Below are 23,299 nucleotides of genomic sequence, written 5' to 3' on the forward strand. Positions count from 1 at the left end.
ATCGACAAAATTATTCTGATTAGTTTCGAGCTTTCTCAAGTTTAGCCGATCTATTCCAATGTCATTTTGATCCTATAGATTCTATATCGACGGAATCAAATATCCGCCACATGAACCCTTCCCTATCACTCACATAAAATGAAAAAGCTTGTCTCCACCATTCAATGTGGCACTCGATCGCTTTAATTAAGCTCAAAGGAAGAAAACAAAAGTGTCATGAATATTTTTTTCTCTAGTTCCTCCACGATTTTATATTTGTAAGCAAAGATCTAATCATTTCTCGGGGATTGGTTATCAGGAGTTTGTTCATTAAACTAAGTCACTAATTAAAGTTTGTCTCCCCAAATAGTAGGCTTTTTGCCTTAAAGCAAATCAAAAAAGCCTAGTGAACGAGGCTTTAAGTTATTCATCTTTCTGATCCTTTGCCAAAGTGACATGAGCACTAAGAGCAATTTGTTTTATTTATATTAAGGCTAATTTGAATTTATCGGCAACTTTATAGAAAGATAAATCAAATGTTTTTAACCAAATAACGCTGCTTTTTTAAAAATATATAATTCAAATTGCAAATTCAAATCGCAAATTCAAATTCAAATTGAATCCGAATTCGACTAATTTCAAATCAGCCACCTCGTCTCTTCTTTGGCTGGGGCACCGCCACGTCCCCACTTAAAATATCTGCGCGCCGCGACAAAACTAACCGGGCTTAGTTTATTAAACTGACGTGAGTGTTTTTTTTCATCGATTAGATTTCCTGGCGTGCAGTTGGTGCTCACTAGCGTGATCTTCTTTTATGATCTCAGGGGATCATGCAAGTGAATCGTGACCCATCCGTGTCGCCTCAATCAAATCATTAGGGCAGTTAAATAATAATTGTCATAGATTCCTCACGCGCAGTGCACCTGACCTGAGGAGCTCAGGCACGGTGAAAGTTATGGAGCAGAGATTCTGCGACGAACAGTGGGGATGTTAGTTGCGTACTGAAGCCAGGCAACTGGCAAAGGCAGGCCAGAGCGGCAGAGGAGAGGGTGAGAAGAGAGACATGTTATCATGAATGGTAGCATGGCGACATGATCCCTGCCTTCAGACCTACCTCCTTCCCCACACCTTCATTTCTCCCAACCGAGCTCGCAGAGTGGACAGGGGTGGCAATCACACCCTGTCACTTTTAGTTAATGGAGTCACGCCGCTGTCTCCCTCTCTTTCTCTCTGTAAATTTGCCAACTTACAGTGTTTCTACTGCTAAATAATTCTTCTACCTCAAGCCTTTATGCCTCCTTCTCTCTCTCTGTCTCCATACGCGTCATGTCTACTTATAGAGAACCGCTGTCTTCGTGCTAACTTGGTCAGGGGATGAGCACCCACTCCGCCCTCCCTCCTCTCTTTTACCACCCTTATTCAATGCTTGCATAATAATTGAAGGCTTGTCAGAGTTATTGAATGGTGGTGAGAGGGGAGGAAAGCGCGAGCCCCAGATTAGTGGATCTGTCACTGGGTCACTGGTCTCGCTCATAAACCTTGCACTGTCTCTCTCTCGATCCCCTACAGCTCGGCCATCTCGCCAAGTGGAGATTGTTATTAGCTGGATCTGTCTGTTGCGTTCAGTGCAGGTTTTTATTACTTAGATTTGCTCTCTCGATATCTTTTCATGGCAGTTGATTCTTGATTGGTGTTGGGCTTCCTTCTGTTTCGAAAAATAACTCTCGAGGAGGCGGCTTCCGATGGAGTGGAGCTCCAAGATGCCGGCTTGGGACCTCGCCGATCTGGAGCAGAGCGCGGAGCTCAACGTGGGCTCTTTAGTGGGCCCGAGCTTCGTTCTCGGGAGCCAGAGCGGCGGGCTCATGGATTGCTCCGTCGATCTGAAACTGGGTGGGTTTGGTGACTTTCGGCAGCAGGAGAGTTGGAGCACCCGACCGCCGGCGGCAGTGACGGCAGTTCCGTCTAGGAGAACCCGGGCGGGCGGCAATGGCGGCCTCGCCGCCTCTTGCTTGGTCGACGGGTGCAAATCCGACCTGAGCAACTCTCGGGAGTATCATCGACGGCACAAGGTGTGCGAAGTCCATTCCAAGACTCCGGTCGTGATGGTGGGCGGACAGGAGCAGCGCTTCTGCCAACAGTGCAGCAGGTAATCAAGGGGATGGAACAGGGTAGTCTGCAAAAACATGTCCATAATAATTAAATGTAATTATTTCTCGTTGCTGGTTGACATGTGAACGATGTTTGTTCACTGATAACCGAAGGTTTCACCAACTGGTGGAGTTCGATGAGGTTAAACGGAGCTGTCGAAAACGACTGGATGGGCACAATCGACGCCGAAGGAAGCCTCAACCAGAATCCATCAATCCTGCTGGCGGCGCATTTGCAAACAACCACGGTAAGACTTTTAGATTTTCCTTCTCGATCGTAGCAAATGAACTTTGATTCCTGTTAGTTCTGAAGCCATCTGTAAGTTTGTGTAATGCTCAGGAAGCAGGTTCTTGATGTATCCCTATCTGACTCCCACTCCAACACAAGGCCACAGTTGGTCCATCCAACCTGAAGACGCACCACGCAGAAACATCAAGCAGTTTCCTTTTCTGCAAGACGACAGTTCTCCCTTCGGCAGGGCACAGACCACATTGCAACCCTTTCTCGAGACGGTCTCCTCTGCAAAAGGCAGCAGCAGCAATAGAATTCTCGCTGAGGGATCGCCGGCGCAAGTGTTCAACTCCGATTGTGCTCTCTCTCTTCTGTCATCGGCTCAGGATGCGAGCGTCGGCGTGGGCCAAGTGCTGCCTGCCCGTAGGTTTCCTGTTCACCAGTCTCTGGTTGCAGGCCTTCCCTTCTCCGATGCTGCTCGAGCTTCAAGCTTTGTTTCAGCAGCGACTGGGTTTTCTTGTCCAGGGGTTGAGGATGAGCAAGTAGGCAATGTGTTTGTCTGTGAGGCTGGGGCAGGGCTTCACTGTCAGAATGTGTTGAATGTGATGGGAGGAGGAGAGCCATCAGAGGAGGCTTCACGAGCTCTTCCCTTTTCCTGGCAGTAAAATTAGTATAATCCAAGTTCTAACACAGTTTGATCACCTTTCCAGCTTTTCTATCGCTCTCGTCGATCGAGTTTTGGTTAATGTTCGCGATCGATTCCAATCTCTTTTCCTTCTTGTTGGAGAGCCTCTGCGACATTTTTTGTATGAATATGACCTTAGTAAATGCTCTGAATTACAGATCTGAGGGTATATATGGATGAATATAATTAATAATAAAAAAGAATTTTTATAAATATATCGACAATATATTAATCGTTTTGCTGGTGATTTTTTTTTCCACATACAATCCATTAATTTGTTTAAAAATAAACTAAAATTCAAAATTTCTGTTAAGAATTTTAAAATTGTATTTAAGAATTTTCTTTAAAAGAATGATCGTGCTCATTATAAAGTAAAATTTCAGTTGGTTAGTTCTTTTATTTTATCATAGCATGTCATTGTCATCTATATTTATTAAATATGCCATTAATTGATTTCTTTATATCAAAAGGATTTATTTTTTAAATTTATTATATCTTAAATTAAGTCATAAACAAAGTTTAATTCAAATTTAATGTTCATTGAAATCTAACTTTTTTGCTTTATTTCATGAATTGTGGTTTAAAAATATTGTATGACAGTAGATCAGATGAAATAAAAGAGAAAAGAAAATTCGAATTATAGAGAACTAGATGTTATTGTCTTTTAAGAAATTTAATTATCCGTCTAATTAATCTATCTTTTCGATTGAAGATCTAGAATAATAGATGAATGCGTGTGAAGGTTCATGCTTCCAACGGTCAGATGTGATGCATGTAGCTGCTCCATTTAATTTCGACCGTTCACAATTAAATGGATAAAAAATTAAAAACAAAATTTGATGGTTTTATTACCTTTTGGATTCACTTTTTCATAGAATCTGCCACCTCAGCGGTCTCACACGATCGGTCTCACAACTATCTATGAGGAAATAAATTGAGAAGCTATAGTTGACCACGATGGAGGAAGGCATTGTCTCAGCTTCGTCGAGATTCGACATTTGTCCACTTCAGTAACTCTGTAATCAACTCAACTATGTCCTAGGAACAAAAACTGTTGCTTTTGGATTCACGTAGCTATAAATGATAAGATTAATTATCGTAGATAGTCCGACAATTATCATAAATTGTAACAATTTATGTATGTTTTTTCTAGTTAGAAGTGTAATAGGAGATCCGAAATCAAGAGTCAGGCGCTGTATAATAGGAGATCTAGAATTGAGAATTGGATGTCAAGTAGTAAGACTCTTGGAGACAAGAGGAGGGTTATGGATAAGTATTGTTGCTGTCGCATCAGATCCTAATGAGTCTAACTTAACTTGAATGCGACTCAAAAGTTTTTGGGTCGAGACCTCCTCTAGTGGCTCACTAAACTCGTCAGCGGTTCAATTGAAATGAAGTTCGGTTTGTCTTTGACTTGATTTCTAACTTGACTAGATCTGACTCTATCTGACTTCTAACATACAGGTTAGTTTGAATTTTGACCTTACAGTGCCACGTGGAACCGAACTATCTCCACCACATAAAGTATGAACAATGTCCCAGCCAGCTTCTTCCTTCAGTACTCTATTATTAAAGCCCTTCAATAATTTCACATTTACACTTTGCTGATATATAATTAACGAGCCACATCCAAACTTTCTTCCCATTAATTTCCTACAGCTTAACAAAAGAATCCCAACTAAAGTGACCGATCGATCACCAAATGAATTAGCGTAAAGCTTTGCATTCCATGAATTATAAAGCAATTCCTCCCCTTGCCTTTGGCTTCTCCAATCATGACTGCTTTAATTTCTTATTGCTTAAGTACAGCACCAACCTTTCATAATAAAATTGGAAGCAGAAGAATCAGGTAACTCAATTAGCTAGCTAGCTTGTTGATCGATGCCTATGGTGGATTGGGGTCCGGTGATCGCCGCGGTGATTCTGTTCATCCTGCTGTCGCCGGGGCTGCTGTTTCAGCTGCCGTCGAGGACTAGGGTGGTGGAGTTCGGGAACATGTACACCAGTGGCATCTCCATTCTGGTGCATGCAGTCATCTTCTTTGTCCTCATGACCATCCTTGTCATTGCCATCGGAGTCCATGTCCAGACCACTGCTTAATCGTAACCAATTGTGTTATTTCCAAGTCTGCTCTCTTCTTTATTCTATTTTCAGTTGTAAATTGTGGATTTTGTTCAGTATTTGTTGGATGTATCATGCGCGTGAATGAATAATCCAGCTCTCTCACAATCATGCAGGCAACTGATGGGTATGTACGTACGGAATCTCAACAGTTTGGAGATTGAGTTTCAATTCACTTTAAAATCCTAATTCTTCAGTATGGCTACTGATACGTGACAGAAATTTGTGAAGTAAAAGAGGGAATCTAGCTTGAGCATCTTAATTATAAAGTTAAGGCTAAAAATAAATCAAACCACTTTACACAATCTCATTAAACTAACATATATTCAAATCTCATCGTGTACCTAGTTGTATGTGAGCTAGCTTAGCGTTCAGTTGTCAACTTGTCCAAGCACAGGAAGGAATAAGATATATAAAAACTTAACGTAGTTCAAATGGAAAGACGAGATAGGAAGATATTTCCTTTGTTTCATGAACTGCATTCATTGAAAAGAAGGGAGTGAGTTATGCATGAGAAACTTCAATCGCAGATGGTGTTATATAACACAGAGAATGGACTCAGCCAGGAGACCTGCGCTCAAGACCTGTGTTCTTTTGTGGGAACAGAACGCGACGACGGTTAATTAAGAGGGCATGGGTCAGTCCGCTGTAGTCTGTGCAGTGACCTGCACAGTGACCTTTGCCAACTTTTTTTCTTTTCTAAAAAGATGAAATGTATCAACTACGATAAAGAAATAAATTAACCTATGATCTGACAAGTCTATGATTTATATGTAAATAGATAAATCGAAAAATTAAAACTTTTGACAAAAAAAAAAAAAAGAAAATTTGTACATATTGACCTTTGTCAACTCTGACAAATTTATGATTGTATATTAAAGTAGTAAACAAGTTATACGTATTAAATTCAGAATGATCAACTAATTATATAAATAAAAAAATCTATTTTATAGTAATTATAAAATTATAATTGTTATAAATTTAGTAACGTAAATATTATATAATATAAGTGTAATATTATATACAAAAATAAAATAAATATATATATATTAAAATAATTATGATTTTATATAAAATACATATTAATAATAGTCAAGTTCGTTAGATATTAAATAAATATATCAAATCTATGTTAAAATAATTATAATTTTATATTTATAATATAAATATTAATATAAAAAAATAAATAAGTCTACTATTTCGTATCAAACAAAATTTAAATTTAAATTTAAAATGAATGAGTTAAAAAATCAAATTGGATCAGTACTTTTAATTTTGAATCCATCCCTGTAAGAGAGTCGGACCACCGATGTGATGGAACACAATTTTAATTAAAAAAAAGACATGTGATAATTGCAAAAAAAAAAAAAAAAAATACTCCCTTGATTTTTGTCTTTTTTTTAATTGAAAATATCCTTTTTAGGCTGTGTATAACGTTATTGTTCAGATTTTCAAGGTGATTTATCAACCATATTAAGTGAAATTCAAACTTTTAAAACATTTCAGAACTATGATCATGAAGGAAAAGAAATCGATTGTATAGCACATCCGGAGCAGCATGTTAGAAATAGATAAATTTCAATTTTTAAAAGTAAAATACTTCAGAATTATAATTTTTTACTTAATGAAGGAAAATCGATCAAACAAACGAATTTAACTTTTTATAAAAGAACTCGAGCATCATCCATAATATTGTACCATTGGAAATAATGTTTGCAATCAACTTTACAGGAATATAAAATAATTTACTTCTTCAATTTTCTCAGGTTTTAAAAACTCAATCTTTTATTTTTTTTAACATGAAAATAAAAAAAATTATTTTACAGGTTTTGGATTTATTTCTTGTTGTTTTTCTTTTTTGATTACTTTGAGATTTTTCATTACGTTTTGGACTCCAAGCTCAGAACTTCCGTGAACCCAATGCGATCTAGTATTTATAAATCTTGAGGGGTGATATTGAAATTTTTCCGAAAAGCTTGTTAAAATTTTGTCTTGCTTGTGTATAACATTGTGGCCGCCCGCAAAACAATCGGTGCTTGCATTCAAGCAATCGATTCGCCGGTACACTTGAGCATCCCTGCTCCGGCGACGTCGGTTGACAGAGGAAGAACATCACTGGAGGAGAGATGTACGGTGCCCAGTCAACCGACGAGGAACCAGAAAGGACCGCCTTCCGGCTGGCAGAGAAGCGCTACAAACTCTACAAATCCCTGCCTCCCAAGATCCGGTCCGCCGTCTGCTAAAACCCTAATCCTACCCTTTCTCTTTCTCCGCTTGCCCTCGTCAAAAGTGTGACTCTCTAATTGCAGGAAGAAGCCAGTTCTTAACCATACTGATCTGTTCGACGTCGTCGATTTCCATGCCATCTTGGAATCCGTTGATCCCGTTGATGGAATATTCAGATTGGATTGCCCTGGCTTTGATCTTCCAGTTTTTTGCTTCAGGGACAGGCCAGGTACGAAGTTCTGTTTCTTTTACTCGTTACTTTCGCAGATATTAAAAATCTAACGTGTCGGAATAATGGATTTATATAAAGGATTGAGTGAAAAGGATTTTTTTAAAGAAATTGATGATTGTCATCTGGTAAATAACAGTAACGTTGCAGGGAATAGAAAGCTCAGTGAAAGATTGAAGTAAGAGGGTTCTACTATTATGATTTGAGTAACTTAGTGTCGGGAATCCTCCTTATTGAGAAATGTAAAAGTCACATCCCTTGTGAAGACACACTTAGAAGGGTAAAGGTCGCATCCTCACATCCTCTGGAGAAGAGTTTCTTCCTTTATTGGAAAGTATGGAAAGTTGCTTGTAAGATGTATAAATAAGCATCTCTTACAAGAACCAGAAATACACAACAACAGCAAACACATTAGTGAGAGCCACAAATAGAGTGAAGAAATTTATGTTCTCTTTAAAGACATAAACTTGTGAGCCAGTTTTATACCGAAGTAAAATAGAAAGTGTGTGACTGTGTGTGTTGAGAGCCACCTTGTGAGGTGAAGAGACATTGTAATCCTACTTATATAGTAGAAGTGATTTTGGACGTAGGCATCAATTTGGCTGAACCACGTTAAATCTTTATATGTTTCCACGAGCTTCCACAACAACTATCTAGATTGTCAAAGTTCTAATAGTGGTATCAGAGCACGAGTTAAAGTCGTGTACTTCAAGATGGAAGGAAACAGTGGCATGTTTAAGTTGACAGTCGACAACTATTCATATTGGAAGTCGATGATGGAGGATCATTTGTACTATAAATATTTGTACAACCAATTCTCTATGAGTCGAAACTAGAAGAGAAGAAAGATATGACAGATGTGCAATGGGTGATCTTGAATCGAAAAGCTATAGGAACAATTCGTAAGTACATCGATAGAAGTTTATTTGAGCATGTGTCGAACTTCACAAATGCTTACGAATTATGGACAAAGCTTGAATCAATGATTCAAAAGAAGACCCCTCGAAACAAAGTCTACCTAGTGAAGTTGGAATATTGAGATGGTCAGAGTATGATTGAGCACCTAAATACATTTAAGGGACTTGTCAATCAACTGACCAAAGCCGATGTGAAGATAGATGATGAAATGCAACCACTGTTGCTTGTTAGCTCACTACCAGAGAGTTGGGATACATTGGTGATATCTCTCAGTACTTCAACCCCCTAAGGAAAGTGCACCATGGACCTTATCATTGACAACTTGATAAGTGAAGAAGGCAGGAGGAAGCAGAGAGACACTTATGGGCAGTCCGATGCTAATGTTGTAGACAATCGAGGGAGAAATGAAATCGACAAAAAGGTCATAAGAAAATGGAGTGCAGAAACTTCATAAGAGACTAGAAGTCTGGAAAGGTCAAAGTTGACCAAAATGTGTCAAAGAGAGAAGAGGCCAAGGAGACTGCTGCTACGATCACCACGATTGAAGAAGTATTCTTGATATGTGGTGAACAATACTTGAACATTATACAAAATGAATATTCATGGATTGTTGATTCTGGAGCCTCGTTCCATGTCACACCACACAAAGAAGTGTTCTCATCCTACCGAAGTGGCGATTTTGGTAAAGTCAAAATGGTGAACCAAGGAGTAAGTAGTATTGTCAGTATGGGCAATATCGACATGATGGCTGAAACAGGATGCATCCTTAGCTTGAAGGATGTTCGACATATTCCAAACATAAGATTGAGTCTCATATATGTTGGGAAACTTGATGATGCAGGAATGACAAGCTAGTTTGACAGTGAAAATTGGAAGCTAACCCATGGAAGCTTGATAATGGCTCGAGGAAAGAAAGAAGGGTCCTTGTATACTATGCAAGGATAATTGACCAAGGGAGAAGCAAATGTCGTTGTCAACAAAGAAAATCTGATGCTGTGGCATAAACGGCTCGGGCACATGAGTGAGAAGGGATTGCAGATCCTCGCTCGAAGGCAAATCCTCCTTGATGTTATTATTAAGAATCTTGAGCCATGTATTGATTGTCTTGCAGGAAAACAACACAAAGTTGCATTCTCTAGATCGGGTTATTCACATAGAAGGAAGCATGTGCTGGATCTAGTGCATACAGATGTTTGTTCTATGACTAAGAAGTCTCTTGGAGGTGCATTATATTTTCTCAGTTTTATTGATGACCAAATTCAAGAAAAGTTTGGGTGTATCTGTTGAAGACTAAAGACCAAGTTTTGGAGACTTTCAAGGAGTTTCATGCTCGAGTTGAAAGAGAAACTGGCTATTGGCTGAAGTGTGTTTCGGCCGACAATGGTGGAGAGTGCCGAGGTCCTTTTGAGTTCTATTGTAAGATTCATGGTACCGAGCATGAGAAGACCCCACCATACACCCCAATCGAATGGAGTAGCCGAGAGGATGAATAGAACAATTGAAGAAAGGATTCATTGCATGCTATCACATGAAAAACCGTCGAAGTTATTCTGGGGAGAAGCATTAATGACAGCTGTCGAAATAATTAATTTGTCACCATCTGTTCCTTTGGATGAAGCTATCCCAGAGAAAATTTGGTCAAAGAAGAAGATATCCTACAATCATTTGAAAGTGATTGGTTGTATAACATTTGCCCACATTCCCAAAGATGAAAGAGCCAAACTTGATTCTAAGACAAAGTAACGTATCTATCTTGGATCGCCAAGAGATGAGTTTAACTACCGACTATGGGACCCTGTTAGTAAGATCAGAAGTTGGGAAGTCGTGTTCTTCGAAGATCAGACAATCGAAGGCACAAAGAAAACTGAGACACCAGTACCTAGATTTGTCGAAAACTCTGATGATGCTCCAATCCCCGTGATATCCAGTACTCACGAAGGAGGTATGGATATTGACGAAGATGACAATACAGAAGAGATTGTCGAACAAGGGGGGGGGGGGTTGATCATAGTTAAGGAGATGAGTCGACCTAGTCGACCAACACTTAAGAAGATCTTATCGAGTCCCAGTTACGACGATCAACCAGGGAAAGACGACCCTCAGTAATGCACAACCCTGATGAATATATAATTCTAGCAGAAGAAGGAGAGCCTCAAAGTTATGAGGAAGCCATAATCGATGAGTAGAAGGAAGAATGGAACAAAGCAATGAAGGAGGAGATGTAGTCATTACATGATAATCACACATACGAGTTGGTAAGACTTCCTAAGGGTAGGAAAGCCTTGAAGAACAAATGGGTGTATAAGTTGAAAGTTGAAGAAAACAGAACTCAACCAAGGTTTAAAGCTCGATTGGTTGTGAAAGGATTTGGTCAGAAGAAAGGAGTTGATTTTGAAGAGATATTTTCTCCTGTCATAAAGTTTTCGTCGATCCGAGTTGTGCTTGGGCTTGCTGCTAGTCTAGATTTAGAAGTGGATCAACTTGATGTGAAAACTGTTTTTCTTCATGGAAAATTAGAAGAATAAATTTACATGGAACAACCTGAAGGATTCAAAGTTCCAAGCAAAGAAAACATGGTATGCAGATTGAAGAAAAGTCTTTATGGTTTAAAGTAGGCACCCTGATAGTGGCATAAGAAATTTGATTCGTTCATGGGTGAACATGGATTCAAAAAAACTCAAGTTGATCACTATGTTTTCATAAAGAGGTATGTCGAAGGTGATTTCCTCATACTCCTACTATATGTTGATGATATGTTGATAGTAGAAAAGAACCAAGTTGAAAAATGCTTTAAGCAAGTCTTTGGCAATGACAGACTTTGGACCAACCAAGAAGATTCATAGCATGCAAATTAGTCGAGATAGGTCGAAGAAGGTGATATGGTTATCTCAAGAGAAATACCTTGAAAAGGTACTTGAAAGATTCAACATGTGAGGCAAAGCCTGTTAGTACACCACTTGGTGGACATTTCAAGTTGAGTGCCAAGAAAGGAGGAACGTGAGCAATTGAGGAATGTTCCATATCAATCGATTGTCGGAAGCCTTATGTATGCAATGATTTGTACTAGACCTGATCTTGCATATGCGGTTGGTGTTGTTAGCAGATTCTCGTCAAATCCAAGACGGGAGCATTGGGTCGCAGTGAAGTGGATACTAAGATATCTTCGTGGGTCAACAAAATTGTGTTTATGTTTTGGTTAAGGAAAACCTATGTTGAATGGATACACAGACGCTAATCTAGTTGGAGATGTTGGTGGCAAAAAAAATCAATCTCTAGATATTTGATTACCTTTGCAGGGGGAGCTATTTCTTGGCAGTCAAAGTTATAAAAATGTGTTGCACTGTCGACTACTAAAGCAAAATATTTATCTGCCACTGAAGCTTGTAAAGAAGTGTTGTGGATGAAGAGCTTCCTACTGGAATTGGGATTTCGATAGGATAAGTATATCTTGTATTGTGATAATCAAAGTGTCATCCACTTAGCCAAAAATGCAAGTGTCCACTACCGCACAAAGCACATTGATTGTTGATATCATTGGATTCGACAGATACTTGAGGATAAGCAATTACAATTGAGAAAGTTCATAATGAAGTAAACTGGTCCGACATGATGACCAAGAACGTTTCGACAAAGATGCTCGAAGATTGTCGCTTGGGAGCCGGTGTGACAATATCCTCAAAATTAAGTCAGAAGGGGGAGATTTGTCGGGAATCCTCCTTATTGAGAAGTGTAAAAGTCACATCCCTTGTGAAGACACACGTCCTTTATTGAGAAGTGCAAAGGTCACATCCTCTGGAGAAGAGTTTCTTCCTTTATTGGAAAGTATGAAAAGTTGCTTGTAAGAAGTATAAATAAGCATCTCTTACAAGAACCAAAAATACACAACAATAGCAAACACATTAGCAAGAGCCACACGTAGAGTGAAGAAGTTTAAGTTCTTTTTAAAGACTTGTGAGCCGGTTTTATACCGAAGTAAAATAGAAAGTGTGTGAATGACTGTGTGTGTTGAGAGCCACCTTGTGAGGTGAAGAAACATTGTGATCCTACTTATATAGTAGAAGTGATTGTGGACATAGGCATCAATTTGGCCAAACCACGTTAAATCTTTGTTTGTTTCGACGAGTTTCTCCAACAACTATCTAGATTGTCGAAATCCTAACACTTAGCGATGTTGGGACCATTGTCCTTTGTATCCTAAATTCCACAAAATGCTCCCTTTTGTTAAAGAAATCACAATGGTATTTTTTAATCAAATAATTAAAATAATCTTTTTAAAAATATTACAATTTCAACAAAAAGAATCCTGTAACTATCTCCATCCCAAGCATCCAAATCCAATTCCAATTCCTCATTTCTTAATATATCATTGCTACTTGTTTTCCTCATTATATTTTTCTTTCATATTCTACTATTTGATTCTATGAAGTTCATTTTAGGTAGAATCAAGAGGCTGCACTGACTATGTGTTGTAATCCTCAGAAGGATAATAACTTTGTGAACATATTTCATGATTTTGCATGCTTGAGATGATATGGTCAACCATGATCGTGATCAGATCAATTTGGTTGTAATTTAGAATGACCTTTCTAAGGAGTTCCATGATGAGGAGGAATCGATAGGACAACATTTCAGGAGTGTCACCCTATCGTAGTCCCCACCTGCAAGGAAACCACCAGCAAGAGTCTAAGCAAGTTATCGAGTGGGATTGTTGATTTCTTAACAAAAATGACAGAGAATAGCTTTTTTAGAGAGTTGTTGAGTGCGATTGTAGATTTCCTAAGAAAAAGGACAGAGAATAACTTTCTTAGAGAGTTGTTGAGTGGGAAGTTGTTCCTTAAACTTGTCCATTGCTTAGACAGATATTTTGATGTCCAAGTTTAATGTGGTAGCTTTATATGATTGAGCGATCAATAGTATCTTTGTTAACTAATGCATTTTAAGAAATGTTATTGATTGACATTTTATATGGAACCTTGATTTCAGTTCTCATGCCATGATTCTGATGGTACTTATTTTTTGTTCAATTTAGGTTTTTATTTTATCCCACGTGCATTAACTATCGAGGAACAATGTTACTGGATTAGACAAAGTTTAGTTAGTTTTCCTCAGCCACCTAATAGAACAAGCCTTACTGCAATATATGGTCCAATTTCTGATTTATTTGCTGCTGTTCAAAACAAGAAGATTTTAGTTGAAGCAGAGAGCGCAGTTTTGAGTTTGGGCAATGACAAGATACATTCAGGTAACTATATGTTTTCAGAATCAAATGCCAACACATGCGTAGAGGCTCAAGGTTCATGCAAATCAGTTTCTGCATCAACACTATTGAGAAAACTTCGTTGGGGTACGCTTGGCATACAATTCAACTGGTCTAAGGTACAAAATCTCATATTCCTATGTTGAATTATTCTGTATATTTAAGTAAAACTTGTTTAGTAGGTTAAAATGATTCGATCTGTTGAAGGTCTCAGATCAGTCAAGTTGACTTAGAATTACAGGTAGTGTAAGGGCATAGAAGCAAACTTGACTATGAATTTTTTTTTGTACAGAATGGGATCAGTAGATATCATGAGTTGATAGGCTTATTGAGAGATAAATATTCATAGGATTTTGTTATCATGATAACTTCATAAGATTTGTGAGTTTAATTCACACTAATTATGTTTCTTGCTTAAGGCCATCATGTTAATATTTATGGAGTCTTGAGAATAATGTTTTAGTTTGTCAGACGGCTTCATTGGGCAGCATTCAATAATCATATCCATGTTATATTGAAAAGGCAAATATTGACTAATTGCCTGCATCTTTCATTTTTTTTCTTATGCAAAAGCTGACAAAAATTTGCTATCAGTGACCATTCCTGAGAAAACCTAGGTTCTCTTGATGTACCATTGATGCACACATTTTGAGGGTATGATCTGAGTACACTTAGAAGACTCTGAAATCTTCTAGTTCATATACATGTTATTTATTTATTCGTGAATGATATTTATTGTTCCATGTGTCAACCAATACCAAAACAACAGAAATACATTGTGTCGGCTTGTTATGCAATTGGATCCATGTTAGAAGGAGATCAAGCTGGCAATCTAAATGAGCGTCAAGGGAACTTCCACAGTGCAAACTGTTGGTCAGTAAGCACAAGGAATTGACAGAAATGGTGGAAACACAAAATCCTTAGATTGAACAACAGAGATGTTGACCCTGTGCCAGCCCAGCTAACTTGTGTCAAATGTACTGTCTCTTGGCGCACAGGTGTCAATAAAGAACCATACAATGAAGGACCCAAATGGATTTTGAAACCAATATTTTAAACCTTGTTCAGATATTTTATGAAGTTTTTTTTATTGTCATTCTGTTTGCCTGTTATTCCATTACTATAATGTCTATGTTCAAATTCAATTCCTCTGATTGTTGTCACACTACTAGTAGATCTAAGTATTATCTGTTGGTAATGTAGCGCAACTATGATTTCACCCTCCCTCACAATAAGATACCTGAGAAGCTATGTCAGCTTGCCAAGGGAATGGCTGTACCTGCTATGCCTTCTGGGGAAGAATTCCAACCTGAAGCTGCAATAGTGAACTACTTTGGTCCAAGTATGTCACTGTCTATCTAAGATCTATGTTTACTAATTAAATCATAAATGGATTCTGCAAGCTGGTAAGATTAAATTATTTTGAATGCTTTGAGTTATATTTAATCTATAATCCTATGATCTTAGCAGCCCAGATATATTCCTTGCAGGCGACATGCTGGGCGGCCATCTTGATGACATGGAAGCTGATTGGAGCAAGCCTATTGTGAGCATAAGGTATGCTCTTTTTCATTGGCACTGGGTGCTGGGCTCCTTGCAACTGGTTCATGAACTTCGTTAATCACTTTTGCAGCCTCGGGTGCAAAGCTATTTTTCTTCTTGGTGGAACGTCTAGAGAGGATATTCCTGTTTCCATGTTCCTTCGAAGTGGTGACATTGTACTTATGGCTGGGAAAGCAAGAGAATGTTTCCATGGTTCGATTTAGCTTTGCTTTCTCTATTTTTTGGTTTATTTTGTTACTGCTTATTGTGTCTAAGGTTCCACTTAGCTTGCTATTATCCTTTTCTCTATTATGTAATTAGTGGGGCCATCAAATGGTTTTGGTACCTGAATTTAAGTGTAAAGTGACAAATTTAAGTGTTCTTAGAGTATTATCTTCACTTCCCTTTAATTGAATCTGAAGTTTGCAAGTATGAATTGACAAATTATGAAGATGTCAAGATAGCTTGAGTTTTATTATTTCCTCTTCATATGAGGAGTTAACATCGAGACATATTAGAAGTTCAATATCACATGGAGAGATGAGAAGATTTTAGAGAAGAGATTGATTAGCATTATGACATCTATTATTAGGAAGAAAGGGGATATTGGAAAAATGCATAACCCTCTTATCTGCATACAGAATTAGTATTAGGGTTCCATTGCCTATTTTGAGTATAGGAAAATTGGGAGGTGACTAAGTTTTTGATCATTTACTTTGAGAGATGGTGGACTGAGTTTGAGAGGAGAGATGTTGGAGAAGACATCATGATCTATTGTATCTTCTTGAGTATCTTCACTTCTCCTTTAATTGAAGCTAGGATTTTGAAGTTTGCGAGTGTGAAGTGCAAAGAAAAGAGAGTAATTGTAGTTTATTTTTCGAGCTATTGTAGTTCTGAATTGTTATGAAATTTGCAATGGTGTTTGGCACAAACAGTAATGAAAGTAATAGGGTACTTTTCCTATTATGGGAAAGATTTTTGTAGTCTGAATCTCTTCTTTCTATTTGAACAGGAGTTCCACGTATATTCACTGATGACAAACATGCAGAGGTTTCAGTTCTCTTATCTCAATTTTCGGGCGAAGATGACTGCTGCATCACAGATTACATAAAAAATTCAAGAATAAATATCAATATCAGACAGGTCAACTAGTTGGGAATTCCAATTTTTGCAATACTTGTATCAATTTATTATTCACTTTTTAGCTCAAATGGCTTAGAATGATGTTAAATGCCGAAGTAGAATTGCAATGATAATGATGCATAATTGTTTGAAATGGATTGACTTGGAATAGTTAACTTGAGAGATGTTCATTTTATGATTGTGATCCATTTACTAGCAAGAACCTGAACCTTACATTCTAAGTTCTCCTATGCTTGGAATGGCTGACGACAATTGTGGCAAGTGATCTCCATGCAAGTAGAGCTGACCCTTCTGGTTGCTATCTCCTTTAGCCTCTCTGCTTTCTCCACGTCTTCTCTTGCTTGCTCCCATACTAGCTTGGCTCGTGCAAACTCTTTCTTTGCTAAGTCCAGCTCCCTCCTTGTCAGCTCCCTTGTTCTCTCAATGTAAGCCTTCTCAACAGCTGCAAGTCGGATCTGCTCAGCAGTATGCTGCCTTAATAATTGTAGTTTTTTGGCATAGCTGTTTGGTTCCTCTTTCACAGATGTCCATGGTGTCCTAACACTCATCGATAGACTAAGGTCAGGCAGAGAATGGGTAGTAGGATCACATCCTGCCATGGACTTTGGCGATTCAGAAGGAAGAGAGGCTGAGGACTGCACTAGTAGTTGCAGTTCTCTTGGATGATTATTTTCCATGGAAACCTAGAAAGGCAATTCAAGAGAGTTCTGTATTATGGCTAGTGACTAGTCGAACTCTTTATATACTAACTTCCCTATGCCCAACCTTTGTCAGCATCCACCACTCCAGTTAAGGAGTAAATTTGAAATTTGTAAAAAATTTTTTACAGCTCAGCAACTATCCTGATGGTTTGCTGTTTGTTATCTGCAAAAGTGACTTTGGTGTTTTTTTCCTGTCTTGATGAAAAACTATCTATATCCGTTGCTTGGATTTCATTGTGCTAATTAAAATAAAATAGTGCATTTCTGAAAATATGACTTATTTTAACATATTCAAGTGAAGGCTGAACCTTGATGATAATCCTTCCAGAAGCAAAACCTTTATCTTGTCATCTTTTTTCCTTGATTTTCTAACTTTCAATGTTTTAGGAACATTGACTTGGCACGATGTTATTGTTTACTGTTATTAAGGATGACATGGAATCTGATGTACGCTCATGGTCTTTTTCAAAGATGTATTTCGACTGAGATATTGACAATTTCAGAAATGATTTGATCATACATATCTATAGATATTGCTTTAATGAAGCAGATTCAAGTCTAAGTGGAAGTAGATTGTGCTTGTATATTTTCTTTGTTAAACAATCAGTTGGGCATTTTATTGTTGGTTATTATATACAGACTTTGAACCAGATTTAGACAAGTCTATTTGCCTCAGCAGCCTGTTCTTTCTGCTTTCCCTCATGTGGTTGGCTTTTTATAGTTCAACAGTTGTAAATGTTGCAATCATTGAACTGAGCACGTGCTTAGGTTGGGCAAAGTTTTGTGGAAGTTTTTGGTAGGTCTAGGTTTGTTTAACAGCTCACTATGTTTTTGTTGAATACCTGAGTTACCAATTGCTTTAAATTAGACTGTTCAACTAATTGATCCAAGCAGAAACAATGGTTCCATGAATGCAGAGCAAGCAGTCAAAATGACAAATTATTGATTGGTTTGGGCCATGCCAAGTTTGCTCGCTTTTGCTGGTTCAGTTGGCTTTCACATTGAACTGTAATTTGTCATTTTTATTTGGCCTCCACTTATTAACGACAGTCCTTTTTACAATTTAAGTGTACAAATCAGATGTAAACATTTTATGATAAGTCCTTTTCGAATCTTCCATGAATGTTTATATTTCTTTTCTATTGATGTTTGTGCTCTTTCTAGTTGGTATAGATTCCATTTGGGACTTAGATAGCCAACTTGTGATAACTTCTTTCATGTACAGAGGCTAGTGGGAAATATGTTTCCCACCTATTAAGACATGGAATTTGTACCTTTATTCTCTGGTAAGAATCCTTTCTTATTCTTGTACCTGCTTTGTCGTTTTGGGTGGGTCCTTCATTTTTGTAGTAAATGGTGCAAGTGAAGGGTTTCACATTAACCATCAATGCTTCATGTATTGATATGCATTTGCCTTTGTGATAATAGTTGCGAGAGCAAAAGGGGAGAGAATCGGGAATATGGAATATGCCGGGGACTCGGGGAGGCAACTCAGTTCACCTGTGCTCTGCTGTTTTGGCTCAGTTTACCAATTTGCTAAGAAAATTCAGAATTTGCTAGAATGCCTCAGAACGCTAAGTGAGTTTAATTTGCAAATCTTATCTATGATTCATGGGTGGATTTGTATATACCATTTTGGTGCTCAAGGCGTGAGCAAAAAGGTGAGGGTAAGTAGTAAGCAGGGACATAGAACGTGCTGGGGAGGCAGCTCAGCTCAGTTCAGTTCATCTCACCTGTACATATCTCAGGCTTTTTTGGTTGATGCTCTTGGCCGCACCACAAGAACCTGAGTAACGTAGATGCCTGCTTTCTTTTCAATGATTCATGCATTGATCATGGCTTCCCACCACCATCTTCAGACACACTATTACTCTTTGTCCCCTCTCTATTTACTTCAGTTGGCACATCAAACATGGTCCTGTGCCTGCGTGCTCGAGTGACAACCAATGTGGATGAGCCTGGAGTTTGAGGTGCAACTGCAACCAAAGGATTTGCAACTTTGCTCATGTCTTTTTGGTGGTGGTGTTGGTGGTTCCACTTGGCTTGTCTCACCATGATTGCAACTGATTTCTTGAACAGATGTTGAATATCGTAGGGTGGATGGTGGGATTCGCTGTGACGGATCAAATCTCGCATCAAAGAAGGCATTATTTATCGGTATCCTTGCACGTCAGTTCACTTTTATCCATTAGCCAATGTCATTGACGAGGCATCACAAAGGAGAACTGATTGACTACTTCCGGCGTAATTCACTTCGTTCTAACCTTCATCTCTTGTGAACACCGTCAGAGGTTTACGAATCATTTACTCGCTCTTTTTCTGCATTCTGATTCCCTCATTCCCCATGCCCGGCAAAGTTCATTCTCCCCTGTTCACAACTATTTACATGGTTGCAAGGATTGCAAAAAAAAAAACTTCTTCAAATAGGACAATGGGGAGGAAAGTTAGTATGAATGGGCTATGTGCTGTCACAGCATAACATGAGCTTGTTGGCACCTGTACAACCTGAGCTTGTTGAGCATGGGCCTAAGCTTCGGTGATCAGTTAGCCTATGTTTACTTCATACAATGGATGAGGAAAAGAAAGGAAAGGAAATAAATCCCTAGGGAAGGAGAAAGGAAATAAATAAAATCAATCCTTTCTAGATATTTGTTTACCTTGTTTAAGGAAAGAAAATTAAAAATATCTGTATTATCCAAAATACCCCGACGCATCTTCTTCTTCCTCGGGTCGAAACCGCTCCACCTCGCTGTCCCCCGCCGTCTCGTCGTCGCCCACGCCGTGAAGCTTCAGTTCTCCGGCACCCAGCCACCGCGCCGCCCCCGCCCAACCACATTTCGCCCAGCCACCGTATAAATTGAGGTGTTGGAAGCTTCCTACTTTGCCCCACTCGTAGCCATTTCTTTCTTTTTGTTCCTCCTCCATCAAAATGCAAGCTTCCATGGCTTCCCTCTTTCTGCTGCTGCTCCTGTTGTGTGACTAGCTCTTTGTTATTGATGGTGCTCGGCCTGATTCCATCGTCTTCCCTCTCTCCCACTCCCTCTTCCGTTCCCAAAATTCCAACTTTACCATCCTCCAGCACCTAAAGTCGTCGGCGCTCCACTCGGCGGTGCGCCACCGTAGCCGCTGGCACACGAAGGAGCGCTGCCGAAAGCAGGTCTCCCTCCCTCTGTCCCCCGGGAGCGACTACATGCTCAGTGTCGCGGGGTTTGACCGAGGCCCGCTCTCGTTGCCCGCCCAGCTCGCGGCTCTCTCGCCCTCCCTCGCCGCCCGCTTCTCCTACTGCCTCGTCTCCCACTCCTTTAAGCAAGACCGCCTCCTCCGGCCCAGCCCGCTCATCCTAGGCCGAATGGAGTCTAAGCCATCGGAACTGGACCAAAATCCGCCGAGAGGAGACGGAGGCGGAGAGCTTCGCGTTGAGTTTTGGAAGAAGACAAGGATAGTTACGTCTTTTTATTTTCCATCCTTCCTTTTCCGCCCGATTTGGAGGGGAGCGATTTTGACAGAAAATCCATCAACATATGGATTAACTTTCTCTCCCTTCGTAAAAATTTAGAAAAGTAAACAGTGGATGCATACATGCAGAGGAAAACTTTCCTCTGTTTCTCTTTCCACACCTCCAAATAAACTGAGCAAATGCATGTGGTCCAGACCCACGAGTCAAATTACTATTTAAGGGCATCCACAATACAATCAAATATTTCATCCAAATATTTGTGGTCCCCACATCCACATCATCAATCAAATATCTCCTTCCACAAATATCCTAACTTTCACAATCAAATATACCACAAATCAAATATTTATGGGTCCCACCATTATCCCTATCTCACTTCCAAATATCATATTAAATATTTCATTAATTAAATATTTATAAATCACACTACCATTTTATTAATCACACCCTACCTACCCTTTCATTTTTTTATTTAATTTTAATTATTATATTAATTTTTTATAATGAATTAATTGGAAATCACCGGGCAAAACTTTGTGCCCGGTGATTTCAAATGTTCTCTCAAATATCCCCCTCCAATAGGGGATATTTGAGATATGGGGATATTTCTCCAAATATCCTTTCAAATACCCCTCTATTGGAGATGCCCTAATAGGAATTTTAACATAAGAAACCAAGTAACCAAGAAATGAAAAATGTGATTTCACCAAACAAGCAAGCAAGCACTGATAAGGTGCGCCATCAAAAGAAGGGAAAACAAATTAAGAAGCAAAGGCAAAGAGGTGAAAGTGTGGGTACCGGTATTGCGACTTCTATGTATGCCCACGTATATTTTACTTCTTTTCTCCCAAAACTTGTCGTATTGCAACCAATAACTTGGTCCATACGAAACGATGAAGAGATGGTTAAACATTACACAATTCAGGGCCAATAAAAGCTTTATGATAGCAGCGCCCTTGTCTTGTAGGTGACACAAAGTGAAAAGTCGCGGACTCGATGCACGTTACGTACGTGTTGCCTCGGCGAGAGGGCGCCTGGATGGAAAGGGAGAAGATCACGTTTTCGCTTTAGAAAGGAGCCGTGCCGCCGCGTCCGACGGCGGCTGCCGGCGAACATATTCGACACGAAAATGATATAACTAAGTGGCAAGTGCCCCCGGCCCGTAGTCTTCACAGACAGCCGCAATACAGACTCAAATAATTAACTAAGTTTAATTAATATATTTTCTTTAGAAAACAGAATCAATATCTAAATCACCTTAATTTGTTTCTTATCTTTTATCTCCTTTTTTTTTCCTTTCCAAATAAAAAAAAAAGACGCCGTAAAAAAGACGAGATAAGGAATTGAAGTAGGATTACTATAATATATTTTTTTTGTCAATATCAATAACGTGACATCTCTCCTTCTACAAAAAAAAAAAACATATTCATCTCACTAACCCACTAACCTAATTTTAAAATATTTTAAAGATTTGAATTACTAAATCTATACTTTTCAATGTGTTCACAAAAATACACCAATAATTGTTTGATTTGGTAGTAAATAAAATTAGATTGGTAAGAGTTTTCATTAATATACTTGGGTTTAAATTTGCATAACAGTAATATAAATATTAAAATAAGACTGATATGGAGGAAGACTGCATGGGATCACATGCAGCTAATCTCGATTAGGCGTAGTATCAGGTCGGATCGGCCTGGTAGGTTGTGTTGGATCAGTCTGGTAGACCCAGTTCAACCCTTTAGATCTTCGAGCTTGGGTTGATCTGAGTGGACTGAGGGTTTTTGCACGTGGAGTAATGCATGGATGAGAGGGGAGCAATGGTAGAGTTAGCCGGTTGATCTCGAATCCTTAGGCTGTTTTTTTCTCTTTCTCATATTCATCTTTTCTTCCGTCCCTACAGCCTTCTTCTCAATATCGTTGTCGGCCCTGGGCTAAAGCTTGCTTAAGCTAATACGTGACTCCGCCCTTGGTGGGGAGACCACATCTAATTAGCATGTAACAGAGTGGGCATTAAGGTCCCCTCTCTCCTTTTCACTTATATAACACTACAAAAATAACCTCAATCAACGACAAATTTAATGATCGAATTTATTTCAGTTGCTAATTTTACGACTAATATTGTATTTCAATCGCTAAATAGCAACCGAGCTGGATTCAGTCACAAAATAGCGAGTGACAACTAGTTCAATCGCTATTTTAGTGATTGATTCCATGTTCGATTACTAAATTAGCAACTGAACTCGAATTCGATAGTTAAAATAGCGATCAGACACATATTCGATTGCTAAAATAGCAACCGAATCCATTTCAATCGCTAAAATAGTGATCGAATTCTATTCAACCTCTATTTTAGTGATCGAGCCCAAGTTTGGTCACTATTTTGGTGAGCAAACTCGTGCTCGATCACGAGTTCGATCACTAGATTTGGATTAGGGTTTAGGGTTTGGATTCGTGTAAGATTTGAGTTGGAAGTTAAACTTGGGCTCAATCGCTAAAATAGCGAGGGTTCGATTGCTACAATAGCGACCCAACCAAGGTTCGATCGCTAAATTTTTTTCCCTAAATCTCAAATCCATCAACCACGCACGTTTGTCTTCTCCCAAACACTAATATTTTCCCCCAATCCTCCGATCTCCTCTCTAGCGCAATATCTTCGATG

General features: G+C 38.9%; 4 protein-coding genes across 6 annotated transcripts; 3 read left to right on the plus strand and 1 right to left on the minus strand.

The window, feature by feature from the left end:
• The first annotated feature begins 1,379 nt into the window (after positions 1-1,379).
• Positions 1,380-3,151, plus strand: LOC141827950 (squamosa promoter-binding-like protein 16). 2 transcript variants are annotated; one of them, XM_074715299.1, is made up of 4 exons: positions 1,380-1,610; positions 1,709-2,125; positions 2,241-2,374; positions 2,467-3,151. In XM_074715299.1, the coding sequence occupies exons 2-4, from the start codon at positions 1,722-1,724 to the stop codon at positions 3,021-3,023; spliced, it is 1,095 nt and encodes a 364-aa protein (XP_074571400.1). In that variant the 5' UTR covers positions 1,380-1,610; positions 1,709-1,721; the 3' UTR covers positions 3,024-3,151. The 2 variants fall into 2 exon arrangements, with proteins under 2 accessions (XP_074571400.1, XP_074571399.1); XM_074715298.1 differs by having other exon boundaries at positions 1,380-2,125.
• A 1,773-nt stretch (positions 3,152-4,924) lies between these two features.
• LOC141826635 (uncharacterized) lies at positions 4,925-5,204 on the plus strand. The gene has a single exon (XM_074713899.1). The coding sequence runs from the start codon at positions 4,925-4,927 to the stop codon at positions 5,141-5,143; it is 219 nt and encodes a 72-aa protein (XP_074570000.1). The 3' UTR covers positions 5,144-5,204.
• A 1,978-nt stretch (positions 5,205-7,182) lies between these two features.
• On the plus strand, positions 7,183-16,635 carry LOC141826633 (DNA N(6)-methyladenine demethylase ALKBH1A). Of its 2 annotated transcripts, XM_074713898.1 has the most exons (8): positions 7,183-7,391; positions 7,474-7,619; positions 13,567-13,779; positions 13,846-13,913; positions 14,998-15,136; positions 15,285-15,351; positions 15,428-15,549; positions 16,349-16,635. In XM_074713898.1, the coding sequence occupies exons 1-8, from the start codon at positions 7,291-7,293 to the stop codon at positions 16,486-16,488; spliced, it is 996 nt and encodes a 331-aa protein (XP_074569999.1). In that variant the 5' UTR covers positions 7,183-7,290; the 3' UTR covers positions 16,489-16,635. The 2 variants fall into 2 exon arrangements, with proteins under 2 accessions (XP_074569999.1, XP_074569998.1); XM_074713897.1 differs by having other exon boundaries at positions 13,567-13,913.
• Positions 16,636-16,706: 71 nt separating this feature from the next.
• LOC141827247 (uncharacterized) lies at positions 16,707-17,156 on the minus strand. The gene has a single exon (XM_074714476.1). It carries the CDS (start codon positions 17,154-17,156, stop codon positions 16,707-16,709), a length of 450 nt encoding a protein of 149 aa, XP_074570577.1.
• Between the last annotated feature and the right edge of the window lie 6,143 nt (positions 17,157-23,299).

Source organism: Curcuma longa, chromosome 4 (genome assembly GCF_044706935.1).
Source record: "Curcuma longa cultivar G26 ecotype Majalengka, Jawa Barat chromosome 4, ITB_CL_G26_1.1, whole genome shotgun sequence".
NCBI lineage: Eukaryota > Viridiplantae > Streptophyta > Magnoliopsida > Zingiberales > Zingiberaceae > Curcuma > Curcuma longa.

Excerpts from the sequence above, each read along its gene's own strand:
- LOC141827950 (XM_074715298.1), top strand. The coding sequence starts at position 1,722 with ATGGAGTGGAGCTCCAAGATGCCGGCTTGGGACCTCGCCGATCTGGAG. Across the intron at positions 2,126-2,240 it reads TTCTGCCAACAGTGCAGCAG|GTTTCACCAACTGGTGGAGT; the intron begins GTAATCAAGGGG and ends TGATAACCGAAG. Across the intron at positions 2,375-2,466 it reads CGCATTTGCAAACAACCACG|GAAGCAGGTTCTTGATGTAT; the intron begins GTAAGACTTTTA and ends TGTAATGCTCAG.
- LOC141826633 (XM_074713897.1), top strand. The coding sequence starts at position 7,291 with ATGTACGGTGCCCAGTCAACCGACGAGGAACCAGAAAGGACCGCCTTC. Across the intron at positions 13,914-14,997 it reads TACAATTCAACTGGTCTAAG|CGCAACTATGATTTCACCCT; the intron begins GTACAAAATCTC and ends TTGGTAATGTAG. Across the intron at positions 15,137-15,284 it reads AGTGAACTACTTTGGTCCAA|GCGACATGCTGGGCGGCCAT; the intron begins GTATGTCACTGT and ends TATTCCTTGCAG.
- LOC141826635 (XM_074713899.1), top strand. The coding sequence starts at position 4,925 with ATGCCTATGGTGGATTGGGGTCCGGTGATCGCCGCGGTGATTCTGTTC.
- LOC141827247 (XM_074714476.1), bottom strand. The coding sequence starts at position 17,156 with ATGGAAAATAATCATCCAAGAGAACTGCAACTACTAGTGCAGTCCTCA.